At 37.4% G+C, this 15,649-nt stretch overlaps 1 protein-coding gene across 2 annotated transcripts in view; it reads right to left on the bottom strand.

Moving 5' to 3' along the window:
- The window catches only part of PLPP1 (phospholipid phosphatase 1), a 97,344-nt gene that overhangs the window by 26,502 nt on the left and 55,193 nt on the right, over nt 1-15,649 (bottom strand). Inside the window, exons 2-3 of one of the 2 annotated variants that reach the window (XM_080803309.1) lie at nt 7,526-7,677; nt 2,339-2,619 (exon numbers count right to left, since the gene is read on the bottom strand). In XM_080803309.1, the coding sequence (XP_080659435.1) occupies nt 2,339-2,619; nt 7,526-7,677 (433 nt within the window). The remainder of the gene's footprint in view (nt 1-2,338; nt 2,620-7,525; nt 7,678-15,649) is intronic. The other variant, XM_080803308.1, reaches the window with a different exon arrangement.

The raw sequence follows: 15,649 nt of genomic DNA, 5'->3' as shown, positions 1-15,649 counted from the left end.
TCATTCTGGAAATACCAATGGAAATCCCATTTTTTCTTGGAAGATACAAAGTTTTCTTAAAATTTCATTTCTAGATTTGATTTTCCTTCTCATTTCAGAACCCTAAAGCTTATCAACAGATCTCACTGAAAATGTGGGAGGCTGAAGAAACTTTTAAAGGGTAATGGGTAAAAAACTATGTGTACTTAAGTCAAAGTACCATCAGAGTATTATAGTATATCTTGGTCAATTTAGATACACTAGCAATACATATATAATAGGACATACATGGACTGGAAAATGTAACCATATTTTTGTCATTTAAAATAAATTATATTTCACATTTTGTCCAAATGGCTCATGTAAGAAAGAAAAATCTCTCAATAAGACATACTGTTACAAGAAAATTTTGAGCTAAAATGTATGTACCCAAACCAGAGAAATAATACATGTGTGAAGAAACTATGTTCTTAAATAATCATTTATAATGATATTTTCTGGACATTAGGTAAGCTCTTATCACCCGACTTTCTTAAATACTGTGACAAAAGAAAGTTAGAGTTTTCCTATTTTCTGTTGGGGTGATGCAGGAGATGTTACTGGAGACACAGGCATGGATAGTCCTCTGTATTTCTCTGAGTTTCTCTGAGTCTTCAAACTCTCCACCGAAAGTCACTGCATCTCCTAGTTGTTAAATCTGAGACCTTTCCCTAGGACACTGCAGTGTTATGAGAGCAGAGAATGAGATCTCCACATCCCATACCCTCAGAGCCCAGTGCTGGTGTTCGTAAGTTCATCACTCCTCAAAGCCATTTCTGGACCATTCTTCCCCAGCCCTCTTAAAAAATGCCATCTTACCTAACCTCAAATCAACAGTACTGCCTTCCACTATAAATTGCCTACTGCATTAGCCACTCCTCCCTCCTTCATTCATTAAGACTTTATAACCCTACCAGTCACCTGATCACCTCAAAGCTTGCCATCCAACAGCTTCTCTATTCTCTGGCCTTGTTATCAATAAGGAGGTTCTCTTCCACTGCCATCACTTTTTAAATTTAAGTCCTCTGTGCTAGACTAAGCTCCATGAAGATGAGAACCAGAGCTATCTAGCTCATGGCCAGATCTCATGCACACAGCACAGTATATACTCTTAGTTAAATAAGGTGTGTTTTTTTTTTTTCATCTCCACTACATGCAAAAATTGGGGGCTACTACAAGGTCTGTGCAGCTTATAAGAGAACCAACAAGGACAATGAAGTGCCTGTGAATCATGTATAAAGAACAGTCAAAGGGTGTTTTACCCAGAGAAAGTATCTGTTGGATGATGAGTAATTAAAGTGATAGCGATCTTAAAACATCAATCGTATAGAAAAGGTAAGGCTCTTTTAAAAAAAAAAAAGTAAGGCTGATAATTCTGAAACCTGAGATAAGGAATTGTGGCTTTTTTTTTTTTTTTTAAGATTTTTATTTATTTACTTGAGAGAGAAAGAAAGGAAGTGAGTGAGCATGAGCTGGGGGAGGGGCAGAGAGAGAGGGAGAAGCAGGCTTCCCACCAAGCAGGGAGCCAATGCGGGGCTCAATCCCAGGACCCTGGGATCACAACATGAGCCTAAGGCAGATGCTTAATGGACTGAGCCACCCAGGCGCCCCTAGTGGCTTTATCTAATGTTACTGGGCCTTCATTTGCTCATCTATACATTAAAGGAGTTGGACCTTTTGGGTTGCAAACATTGTATTTCATTCATGCCTAATAGTGCACCACGTGTAGAAAGGAGCCTAATAAGGTCATTATAAGAAGGCAGCCTGAAGTCCTAAAGCTGTCAATGTATGAAGTTTCCTTACAAAAAATATACTCTAAGAATACTAAGAGACAGAGCAGAACTTTATACAAGGCTGGACTATGTGAAAGGTCAGCAAACGATAACCCCTGGAGCAGCCTGTTTCTGTTAATAAACTTTTATTGGAACGTAACCACACCCATCCGTTCAAGGACTGTCTATGGCTGTTTTTTCCTGGTACAACAGCACAGATGGACAGTTGTCAAATTAACCAAATGGCCCACAAAACCTAAAATATTTCCTATCTGGTGCCTTAAGAAAAAGTCTGTTGGCCCTGCACTATATGACGTATGAAGTTCATTTTAATTATTCATGAGAGATGGGAAGACCTGCATTAAAAGGCTCTTACACAGAAGGTAGGGGTAAAATGGGGAAAAAAGAATAAGTAGAGATAATAAGTCAAAATATTAACTCAGTTCACCTCCCAGTGATTATACTAGCTGCTCTCCCTAAGCTAGTAAAGAAACCTTCTTTTCCAAGAATACACAAGATAAAACGAACATTGAAGTTTTAACACGCACCTGCCCTCCTTCACTTTCCGTGCATTTCCTCGACATATGTAGTTTTCAATGTAACCAACACTGCAGTTGATTTTTGACCAATCTAGGTCACAAACATCCAGGAAGTGAGGGCGCAGTCTGCCTATTGAATACTTGGCAATGTCAGTCAGGGACTGACTAGCAGCTGCACCAAATAAAAATGTTCCAATGGCTTTGTAAATAGTGGCTATGTAGTTATTCCTGATAAAGGAATTCGAGTGCAAGAGGTTATAGTAAACAGACAGGACTTCTCCAATAATCATCTGAAAAAGAAACAGAAAAATAGTATGTTAAAACAGCAACCAGGCACTTTAAACAAAATAAAAAAATAGAAAAAAAATGGTACATCACAATAAAATATTTTAAAAACACTTCCCTTTTTTCATTTGCAAATGCAGAGTCAGGATATCTAATTCTAAACCATGAAAAAAGGAGTCAGATCTGCTTACAAAGCAATGGCCAAAATAATTTCAAATCTACCTGAAACAATAAGAACTTATTTCTTTTCTGGTACTCAAATAAAATGAGTTTTAATAAGCAACGATGTATCATGAATGAGAAAAACCATGGTTTGTTCAAATAACACAAATTTTCCTAATTAGAGTATCCCCTGTATAAGTACTTTGATCTGGCAGTACTTCTTAGCCAAAACTTCTCTAAGTCAAAAACATCCATTATATTTTAAGAAGTAAAATAGTTTCAGGGAGTAAACTAACTAATATAAAAGCAGGGATCTAAAACTGAGGCCAAAGCGTATAGAGGACAGAGATCAGCAGACAGAGCCTCCCAGCCCTGCCTTTCCAGAACCCGAGGCCTGGTTAACAAGACTAGACAGACTTTACAAGACTTAACAAGTCTCATTAACAGACCAAACATACTCTAAGAAAACATTTCAAGTGACTCTTTCCTCTTTATTTTTCACTGACTTTATTTCTCACTAACAGTGAAGATAAGGCCTTCCCAGATTCTAGTAGAGTGTATGTCAGCCAGCATATGCTGCTATAATGACTTTAAAGGCATGAAAAGCCTTCCCAATACTTGACAATTTACAGACCTTAAGAAATCCAAAAAATACTGAGGAGAAAATTTGTACAAAATTACATTTGCTGATAAAATAATCCATATTCTAGCTAGCTGTGACCAAAATAAATAGTTGAACAAGAAGAATCAGCTTGCTTATTTATGCTGGGGAAGTGAGGAGATAGAAGTCACAAAATTTTTTCTTAAGTACTAGTTTTGCTGCTTCATCTTAAATTTACATGAACAATCTTATAAAACATTCAAACATTTCCATTTAGTGTGGATTAATTATCTTCATGGTGAACCTTATTGTAGGTAAAATAAATGATTGCCTCCTAAAAGAGCTTTTAAGAATCTAACACCAAAGGAGCGCCTGGGTGGTCTGGGTGGCTCAGTGGTTAAGCATCTGTCATGATCCCAGGGTCCTGGGATAGAGCCCCGCATCAGACTCCCCAGTCAGCGAGAAGCCTGCCTCTTCCTCTCCCTTTGCCTGCTGCTCCCCCCTTGTGCTCTCTGTCAGATAAAGAAATAAAATCTTTAAAGGAAAAAGAAAAACAAAACCTAATGCCAAAAATTCTTTCTTCATTTAGCTCCATGGCTCCGTAATTAGAATGTTAAAACTCTGACAACTAGACTATGAATCCCACAAAAGCAAGAATCAAGTTTTAGTCATCGAATAAAAACCTAGTACCACCATAGTGGCCTCAACAGAGTAGGTGGTTAGAAATTTTAATTGAAAGGGGTGCCTCGTGGGTAAAAAGTAAACACCCCTAAACATTAAGCCCCAGAGAAATATATTCCCCCATTATAGTAATTAATGTGAATGAGTTAATCAGATACTTTCCTGAGAACAGGTCTCTCAGAAGAGAAAAGCCATGTGTACTTCTAGGGATACCATAATCTGCAACTCCACTTAGATTCTCCCAACCCGCTCTAGTGGCCCATGTATTAAAATATATACTGTCTCCTCTGACTGTTAAGGTGTCCCAGCAACTGCCTTTAGAGATGAGCACCAAGAGAGGACTTCTCTCATGTTTCATTATGGCATTGCTCTTTGATCATTTACAATATATACCAATTATATCAATCAACCACAATTTGAGCAGCTGAAACTCCCACACTTCAGCAGTCAGCTGTTAAGAGTCTAAGCACTCAATTATTTTCCAATTCTTTAGGGCCACCCAAACCCTGGTTCTTGGCACTGGGGACAGAAAGTCGGCTCACTAGGAGAATACAGAGCCATGGGCACAGATGACAAACTGATTCACAAAGGTAGTGTAAGCTGAAACTTAAAATCCTTGATGCTGGGAAAGGGCAGGGGGACTCTAAAGCTGACCAATGCTGGTCAACGTGTATTGTTTTTTATTATGCCCTCCATCCTCACTGAGACAGACAAGAGACAAGTTCTAAACTGATTTTCTAAATGAAATGTAGGGATGTGTCTGAGCATTTCACTACACATGACAGCCATATTTTTGTTTCATTTTAATACTTTGTCCTGCCCTTTGAGCCATTTATGCCAAAGCTTAGTCTTTGGTGAAGTCCACACTTAAGCTGACTGTGGCCTTATCTTACAGCTGGGATCACTTTTTATGCATTATTTATACTCCAAAGATAGGATAAATTATTAAAGAACTAAAGATAGTGTCTGGGGGACTAAAACAAAATGCTTTTGAAGATCAAAGCTAATAATTACCCAAATCCATGTAATTCAAACCATTCAAAACCTATGCAGCACAATATTTTCTCACCATCTCCTTTATAGCTCCATCAACCCAGATGACTTTATACATCTCTATACTGTCCCTGTATTATATGCCTCCCCTTCAGGACCCACCTTCCCAAAAGTGTAGTCTAAAATCACTGGTGTACTTCTACTTCTTCCTAAATATCCTGAACTACTTTCATTCCCTTTATTCTACTGAATCTTTTTCAAAAGTCAATTAAACAGGTATTAAACAGGTATTTATCAACTCTCATTTACCTTAACTTCTCACGGTATTTGACATCACTGATTATTTCTCCTTATTGAAATTCTCCCTTGGCTTCTGAGAAGCTCTACTAACTCTGGTTCTCCACCAGTCTCCCTCAATCACTCATATATCTGTGGATCATCTGTAAGCCCAGGTCAAAGACCTGGTATGAAGTCTGAATCACAGTCCTCATTTTTTTTTTTAAAGAACTGATTCACTTTTTAGTTAATAAAATTAAACATTTTTTTACATGTCTAGCCAAGTGCTACCTACAATCAGTGGAGTTAATAAACAAAGTGAAAATTTTTTTAAGTTAGTACATAAAACTACCACCCTGTGCAGTGTTGGCTGATGTGGCTGATATGAAAATAGTACTTTCATAGCACCTTTAAGGAGTCTGTTCTTTTTAAAGAAACCTACGCTCAATTTATAATTGCTTTATTAAACACAGAGATAACTTTCTCAGAGCTGATGATGAAATCGTCAAAACTTAGGAATTTATGAAATACAAATAATGAGTTCTTGCTCACTGAGGGTTCTGTAAGGCCCAGCACTCATGCAGGCCACACCTACACTCCAGGAGCCTGGCCATCAGAGCCCCGTCCTGCAGCAGGCCCCTGGTCTGTACTGGATTTCTGTAGTTTTGCTTGTGCAGCATCCTTTTGACTGAGACACAAAGTCAAACCAAACTGAAAGACAAGTCCATCTGCAGCAGGGTTCAAGTACTCCAAGGGAGCATCTTTTCTGAACTGAGCTACTACAGCTGACCCTTCAACAGCATGTGTTTCAACTGAGTGGGTCCACTTTTATTATACAGTTCTGTAAATGTATTCTCTCTTTAGGATTTTACTAACATTTTCTTTTCTCTAGTTGACTTTATTGTGTAATTCATGTAACATACAAAGTATGTGTTAATTGATTCTTTATGTTCTCAGTAAGGCTTCCAGGCAACCAGGCTCTTAGTAGTTAAGTTTTGGGGGAGTCAAATTTTTTAACACCAATTTCTGACTGCACTGGGTATCAGTGTCCCTTAACCCTATCTTGTTCGAGGGGCAACTCCATTTGCAACTAAGTATCTTACTAAAAACTTTAAATTCAAATAGTATCTCAGAAACACACATATTTTTTTCAAAAAATCTACCCTTACTGCCTTCTTAAAGGAACACTGATTAGGCGGGTACTAAGAAGAATAAAGCACCATCTGTGCCTTCCAGGAGCTCACAGTCCCATAAAACAAACATGTTTATGGACAGGTTTTCTTTTATTAATTATGTACCACAAATAATGAGTTGATTCATTCTCAATGTTAATAAGCAGCTGTGATAATTCTTGAATAAAACACTGAATTTCTAAATTAAGAGGTTTTTTTCAATAAACACCAGAACAGACAAGGCATGCATGTTATCTAATTGGCCTATCTCCTAGATGGGACCATATTTTCTACTTTAAGCCAACATAAATCTTCTTTCTAAAGTTACCAGTCATAGAGCATAAAGTTATTTAATCTAAGTCATAGACTCTCTCAATTGAGAAATTATTAAATAATCTAGTTCAATCCCTTGATGTCTTCTCCTTGGAGCACAATCTCTAAGCATTCCCACCTGAAATCCTAAAAGCAATGGTTACTATTGGGTTTCAGTACCAGTAAAAAATTTCTTGCGTTCACTGCTGATTATATATAGAACTCTGGCTTTTCTCTTTAGTTTTCTGGCATTATATAAAAATTCTTTAACAGGGGTTAGAATGAAGTCTTAACATTAGTTATTTTTCTCTTTTAGAACTCTGTAACTAGAAAGTAGGTACGCACATACAGATTCCACAAATTATAAAGCAATATCCTAGGTATAAAGTATGCTAAAAAACATACGCCTATAACATGTATTTATTGCATGATTACTATAACAGCAGCAAATTAGAGCTTTAAAAATCACAGTGACTTGGAAAAGATTAGCATAAAAGCTACACACATTCAGTAAGGTTCTTTTAATTACACGCTGTTATTCCTTTGGTTCCACTTAAAATAGCTGGGATCATCTTGATCAAATAACATCTTCAATTAAACGTTAAAAAAATATACATTGTTTTGGACATTTATGCATTCAATCATTAACAGATTAACACAAAATTAAGCCAACTGCCCAAAAGTGATAAACTTGGAAAAGTGGATTTGACTTACAACAATAATACTGAATGGAATGATTATTCCACCTAATAACGCATAAGGTATGGTGTCTTCTTTGTAAGGGTACTTGATGGACTCATCATTACAGAATATTCCTCGTTGGAAGGGGGTATGCCTTGAAGTAAGAATTGCAAAAGGCAATCCAGCTAGCAAAAGGAATAAATGAAAATATCATTAAAATGGAAATATGAAAATTAATGAATGGCAATAATTAACCCAGAGACTGTTTAAAAATGCATTTGCCATGAAAATAAATAAGAGCACACATAAAAAGGAAATGCAGCAATACATGCAACACAAGTTAGAAAGATTACAGTTTAAATTATAAAGGTAGGAAGAGGACCAATGCTTAACCAATCTAACCAAGAGTATCTTCTTCCCTTTGTTTTTGCCCAAACACGCAGATTGCAGAGAAGACCAAAAAAATCCCTTCTCATACTGTTGTTTGCCGCTCATAGGGTTTTCAACACTATTCCCAAACCGACTGGTCATGCACTCTGCTTCCGAAAGGAAAACAGCTTTTTGACATTACCCATTTCGTCTCTACATTACTACCACATTTGGACTGGACATGGTCATGGCTAAGCTATCAGAGAATCTAAATAATGTGTTGTCCACTTGCTTCTATACCATCTATATCAAGTTTCGAGCTGCTGTGAAAAGGATCTGAACTTAAACCAAGTTTAAAGAAAATGGACAATGAAGTCAAGCACAAAAAGACAGTTCTTTCTGTTTTCACCCATGTTTTCCCTCAAGATTATGTCTCACACTCACCTCCTAAACTGTCTCTTCCCTAAAAGTCAGCTTTAAGAATTCAGGTCTCCTTTACTTCACTGAGCAGATATGCTGATTAATATGCAGCATACCAACTAGGAATGCTCTGTAAAAGAGTTATAGATTAGCAGAAACCTTCAATATGAGGTCTGTCTCAAGACTTCCCCAAGTATGAAGATACTCTCTCTCAGAGACCCATTCTCCCAGTAGTAATGCCATAACCACCAAGCTAACATACTCATTGTATGTCTGAGTATTCTTTCCATGAAGCACCAAGTCTTGAAGACGGTTTACAGGTCTCATTAACTCATTAACTCCGCTGAATCCACAAAGGCTGAATGACAAACACAACTCTGCCACTCTGCCTATCATTACTACAAGTATCAAGTATGTTCCTCCTGCAAGAGCTAAAGAAGCACATTCCTAGGTCTTTTATTTATCTTCCTGTCTTTCATTTATGCCCTGAATACATGAACCAAAGTTCCTATTGTTGTGTTAAAAATCATCTGCCAAGAGCAGCAACCCATTAGAAGTCTTTAAGACATTCACAAGGTTCCCAAAGCCATACTTCTAATAAAAGCTACCATTACAAATAAATAAATAAGTAAATGAAACTAGAATTGACTTTGCTAACTGACCATTATACTACCTCTCATATCTGATTTCGAACTATCCTCTAAACTATTCACTGAATTATTCTAAACTATCTAAACTATTCACTAAACTATCTGCATTCAGCGGAATAGGGCAAAATGCCCAAGCCTTTAATACAGATACCATGGCTCCAGCACAAACCTTTTGCACACAGCAGCACACACTGTGGAGGTTAGCAAGCAGATCTGTGATCAGTTGCTGCCTGCTCTATATAGTAACTAAACGTTCACCAATAGCAAATTTATTTTGTATCCACAAAGAACCACCAGTTCTATGGTTCAGTTCTACTTGCAAGAACTCTATACATAATAATGGAAAATTTCAATCTCTACACGGCATATTCTGAATTGGCTGAATTTTTCTTTTTCTTTTTTTTTTTTTTAAGATTTTATTTATTTATTTGACAGAGAGAGACACAGCAGGAGAGGGAACACAAGCAGGGGGAGTGGGAGAGGGAGAAGCAGGCTTCCTGCTGAGCAGGGAGGCCTGATGCAGCCCCATCCCAGGACCTGGGCTCATGACCTGAGCCGAAGGCAGCTTCTTAATGACTGAGCCACCCAGGCACCCCTGTATTGGTTGAATTTTTCAGTGACTTCTTTCTTTTGTAGTAGGACAAGAAAATATCTAGTACAGAAATTAAATCCACATATGACAGTGTCCAAAACTCAGTAGGCTTTATGTCCTTATTCTCAGGAAAAATTCATATTAATAGACCCAAATATATTTAAAAGTTTTCTTAGCAAGCATAGCCACTAAGTGGTTGTTTTTTTTCCCTCTGACCAAAACAACAATGTTGGAAATTATTTTTTAAATTAGAAAAAAAGTTTTTGGGTATTTTCTTTAGGATAGGAAGGAAAGAAAATAAAATCACATACAAGTATAATTAGCCCATTTTTAAAAACAGGAATATATAAACAGGTAAATATTGAGTGAATCCACGGTCAAAGAATTCTGGCAGGTGCTACCAGGAATACAAAGTTATATAAGACATAATACGTTAAGTGCAGCAGAGAATAAACAGAAGTACAAAAAGTTCATATGAAGGTTCAAAGAGAAGCTCTGATGATATGCAAAAAGCTGGTGGTTACCATAGTACTCAGTAGAAGGCACCTAATAAAGACAGAGATTTGGGGATATAAAGGATCTCTGAAACCACAGAGGTAAAAGAAACTGCAGGACAAATCTGAAATGAAAAGAAGAGGGGGGTGAGGCGGAGGGCAGCCGAAATAGTAAAGGGATGAGCACAGGAGAAAGATCCACTGAGGCAGACCTGGAGGCCTGAAGAAAGGTCAGGAGAGAGGAACATCACTGAGATCAAGTCCAGAGATAGCATCTCTGTGGATATGACGATTGAGCCACAGCATCTAATACATTTTTAAGAGCCAGACTTGTAGTAAAAGTGGTTTTAATAAGAAGAAAGGATGGAAGCCATACCATGGAGATTTTAGAAAGGAATGATTAAAAAAATGAAAATTTTTTTAAAAGCCGGAATCTACCACAAATGTACACTATTATTTTGAGAATGTGAGTGAAGAAAAGCAATTTTATCACAGAAGGCCTTAGAAATATTTTAAATTAATAATATTTGTGATATAGGTCCTTGAGATCTGTGTTTTCAATGTCACTATCCAACTCCATTTCATTTATACTAAACCTGAATGTAGACCCCAAAAAGGGGACGGAGAAGATCAAATCACCAGTTGTTCACTGACCCACTTCAGGCTCAAAAAGATGATCTAGCCCAGAATCCTGCTCTAGAAATTTTGGAAATAGAACAAAGACTGACTCAGTTAGAGCTGGCAAGCAGCACTGAACCATGCGCAAGAAAGAATGGCTGAAGAAGAGGCTGAGGACAAAGTAGGCCTGCAAAGAAAACAGAAGTGACTAGCCTGCCCCTGAGAGTGAGAAATGGGGAAAGTGGCTCTGGCTCCCTATTGCCAAAGGGCCTCACTGATCTTGCTATTTTGGAGTTGTTAGAGTGCCCCGCATCCTGTCCAGCCTTACTTCAGCTAGTTAAAAAGGATTTCTGCCCCTTGCAACCAACAGAGCCATAACTAAAACAATTCTAAAAACTCTTCCTACTGGGCACCTGGGTGGCTCAGTGGGTTAAGCCTCTGCCTTCGGTCTAGGTCCTGATCTCAGGGTCCTGGGATTGAGCCCCATATCGGGCTCTCTACTCCATGGGGAGCCTGCTTCTCTCTCTCTGCCTGCTTCTCTGCCTACTTGTGAACTCACTTTCTGTGTCAATTAAATAAATAAGATCTTTAAAAAAAACAAAACAAACAAAAAAACTCCTCCTACTGTGAAAAGCATGTAGATTACTACTTTTTTGATTAGCCTATGTAATGCTAGTATGAACATTTCCAAATACTAATCCTTATTTTCATTTCTAAATATTTCCTGAGAATATACTTTTTATGTAGAATTATAGGCCAAAGGATACAAATGTTAAGGCCTTTGACAAATTGCTCCAAAAAGGTTATTTTATATAACTGCAATTTATTCTATCAGCCACAGTGTATAAAAATATGGAGAAATGCAAAAATTTAAGTAAAAACATCTGATGCTATTGTTAACTACAGATTTCAAGGCAAAAGAGAAGGGTTCCATTTACTCTTTTATCAATGTAAAACGAACACTATTTTCCTTTTACCTGAAAGATTACATCTCCAAGACAACTCCTTTTCCTCATTATTCAAATGACTACATTTGTCAAACTATGTTTTTCTTCACACTTCAGTTTACGAAATTCATTTTTATTCCCTTTTTGAAAAAAACTTTACTGATGTATAGTACACAAACCATAAAATTCATCAACTCAAAGTATACAATTCAGGATTTGGGTAAATTTATAGAGTTGTACAGTCATCACCATAATCCAGCTTTAGAACTTTTTCATTACCCCCCAAATTCTCACAAGCCCACTTGCATTCAGTCCTTGCTCCCACTGCCAACCCAGGCAACCACTCATCTGTTTTCTGTTTCTACACAGATTTGGCTTTTCTGAGCATTTCAGTTGAATGCAATCATTCAATATGTGGTGTAACTTAAGTCCTTATATCACTTAGCATATTTTTGAAGTCCACCCACCTTGTAGCATGCATTTTTTTCCTTTTTTATTGCTAAATAGTATCCTACTGCATGGATAAACTACATCTGGTTTACCCATTCACCAGTTAGTGGATATTTGGATTGTTTCCATTTTTGTCTAGTAGGAGTAATACCACTATAAACATTCACAGACATGTTTTTGTGTGGACATGTATTTCCCTTTCTAATGAGTAGACACCTCAGAGTAGAATGGCCAAATCATATGGTATATGTGTATGTGATAAGTTTACATTAAACTTAAGAAATTGCCAACCTGTTTTCCAAAGTGGCTGTACCACTTTACACTCCCACATTCTGCTTTTTAATATGCCCACATAGCTAGTCATATTCATACATTTAAGAATCAGATTTTCTGCATGGTAAACTCCTACTTACTCACAAATAAATACAGCCTTCTACTTTCTACTAGTGAATATTTATCATGGTTCAAAAGAGAATGTATGATACAGTAACTCACCACTTCACCAACTAAATACCACCAGAGCACTTCTCCATCCTTTACCAGAGATAGGAAAAGATAACATAAGAATAAAGATAACATGGTCAGATGCCTGGGTGGCTTAGTTGGTTAGGCCTCTAACTCTTGATTTCAGCTCAGGTCGTGGTCTAGGGGTTGTGGGATTGAACCCTATGTCAGGCTCTGTGCTTAAGGGGGAGTCTGCTTGGGATTCTCTCTCTCCCCCACCTTCTAGTACTATCTCAACCCACACAGGTAAGTGGTCTCTCTCTATAAAATAAATAAAATCTTTAAAAAACAAAACAAAACATAGTCACACAACATCTTTAACTTCCTCTGCACAAATACTCAGCATCTTAAAACCATGATGTAAACAAAGGTGTTAGTTGGAAAGACTGGTGGTGGGGTGTCCAGCAGAACTGAGAAACTGTGGTTAAGAACTTTTTTACATGTGAAGGGAACTCTCCTAATAGTGAAAACTACATGACACCTCCACAAAATAATGTTTTAAGATTCATCAATGGTGTAGCATAGACTGATATCTTGTTCCTTTTTACTGCAGAATGGTATTCCATTACGGAGTTGTAAAACTATCCCATGTTCAGGGAAGAGTGGCATGCAACTCCTGAGTTCACAGCAGCAAAGCATCAAGGGACACAATTCCCCAAGGCTAAGAGCAGCAGGCATCAGCCTGAGAAATCCTGACACAAAACTGTCAGGCACCCTGAGGTCAGGCACACTTCAGTAGCCTCAAAGAGGAACAGACCCCACTGGCAAATAAAAGATACCACCAAACAGAGAGGACCATGTGCATTTGTGAAAGACCTCAGGGATCATATTCTTCTCTTAATGCCTGAACAAGAAGGAAGGATGTAGATACGGAGACTAGAACTATAAGGAATATAAAGATATAGCCTGAACTGTAGAATAAATGGATCTATTATTACTTTTGATACTTCACAGTGGCTAAACAGATAAGGGAGGTGTTTAGTCTACCTTCTTTATTAGGTCATTTGAAAACCTACCTTTGTTTACTCACCAATGGGGAAATTTCAAGTAGGAAAGAGTCAGTTTTGAAAATACAAGTTGTCAAAGATGCTAGTGAGGATCTAAGATATAATCATACTTTAAAAATAGTAAAAAGAGTATGTCAATGCTTTACTTCTTTTCCTTCTGCTTATATTTAAAGAGCACAAAACTGTGGTGACTACTTAGGAGAACCTGTGAAGTTACTCTGCCCCATTTATGCATAAAATATAGTACACTCAGGCACATGGGAGTACATGATAAAATATAGTACACTCAGGTACATGGGAGTACATGATAAAAAAACAGAGGGAATGAACCAGAAACAAAAATAATTACTGAACTACACCAAAAAACAAGAGTAAAGAAGAAGGAACTAAGATCAGTTTTATTGCTTAAAGCACTGAATGTATTTCTTTTGCTATAAACAATTCAGAGCAGTTGCCTTACATATAACACACTCTCATGTTACACAGAGTGCTGATATGAGTATATTCCATTAATAGTAATCTTTACTAGAGGCACAGTTTTTTTCATGAAAAATAACTTTTTCAACCAGCATATGAAATTATAACTAAATTAACTAAAACTAGAACATTCTCCTATTGGAAAATTCTATCACTAAATTTTAAAGAAAGAACTCTGAAAAGTTTAATATTAACTGTATTTGAACACAATTCAGTATACCGACCAAAATCTTATGGAACTCCATCTGTAGCAAGTCAGCTTAAAGAAGATATAAAAATAACTTATTTTTGTCAACATTAAGAGATAATATAATTCAACTAGAGAAGGTAAAATCTCAAAGTCTTGAGTACCATCTCTTTAAGAAAGAAGCAATCATTCAATTCAACCAGTAAGTGGGGTCCTACTACTCTGTACCAGGCACTAGTCTGAGGGGAGACGTAACTGCAAATACAACACGGATCTTATAGTAGTCAAGTTGTGGATTCACTTTCAAAGTAGAGTCAACAGCATTTGTTGGTGGATGGATTTGATAGGAGTGTAGGGAAAGAGAAGTGAAGGATGACCCTAAGGTTTTTCCATTTGAGAGACTAGAAAAGGGGTGGGGGTTGGGGGGAGGTGGCTGGCTGGCTCAGTCAGTAGAGGATCTAACTCGTGATCTAAGGGTTGGTTGTGAAGTTTCAGCCCCATGTTAGGCATGGGACCTACTTAAAAAAAGAAAATAAAAATCATTTTAAAAAATAAAATAAAAAATAAAGTTAAATTAACTGAGGCAGGGAAGATTGGAGACTGAATATCAGAGGAGGCAAAGGATAGATTTAAGAGTTCATACTTTGATGCATCACGTCTGATGTACCCATCAGTAGAGATATCAAGTAGGGAGTTGTACATAGAGCCACTGGGGGAGAGGTCCAAGCTAAAGATGTACATTTGGCACAGAGTGGGTATCAGAGCTATGAAACCTGTTGAGATCACCAAGAAATGAGTATGGATACAAAACTTAACACAAAATGGATTACAGAGATAGAACAATACAGAAAACTATAAAACCTTAAAAGAAAACAGTTTTAGGGGTACCTGGGTGGCTCAGTCATTAAGTATCTGCCTTCAGCTAGGGTCATGATCCCAGGGTCCTGGGATGGAGCCCCACATCGGGCTTCCTGCTCAGCGGGAAGCCTGCTTTTCCCTCTCCCACTCCCCCTGCTTGTGTTCTCCCTTCATGGTTTCTCTGTCAAGTAAATAAATAAAATCGTCAAAAAAAAAAAAAAAACCAGTTTTTATAAGTTTTTGTAATAGGGTTAGGTGAAGAGTTCTTGGACACAACACCAAAAACACAGTCTATAAAAGAAAAAATACCAGGATGCCTGGATGGCTCACACAGTTAAGTGCCTGACTCTTAATTTCGGCTCAGGTCATGATCTCAAGGTCATGGGATTGAGTCCTGCATCAGGCTCCCCACTCAGTAGGGAGTCTGCTTCTCTCCTTCTCCCTCTGTTCATTCTCTCTCTCTCTCTCAAATAAATCATAAATCATCTTTAAGAAAAAAGAAAAGAAAAAATATCAACTTGATTCTTCAAAGTAATTTTTGCTCTCAAAAGACATTTAACAGAATGAAAAGACAAGATACAGGG

The sequence above is a fragment of the Martes martes genome, assembly GCF_963455335.1.
Source record: "Martes martes genome assembly, chromosome: 5".
Classification (NCBI taxonomy): Eukaryota; Metazoa; Chordata; class Mammalia; order Carnivora; family Mustelidae; genus Martes; species Martes martes.
Note: the sequence above shows the minus strand (reverse complement) of the source record. Positions and strands in the feature narration are given on the sequence as shown.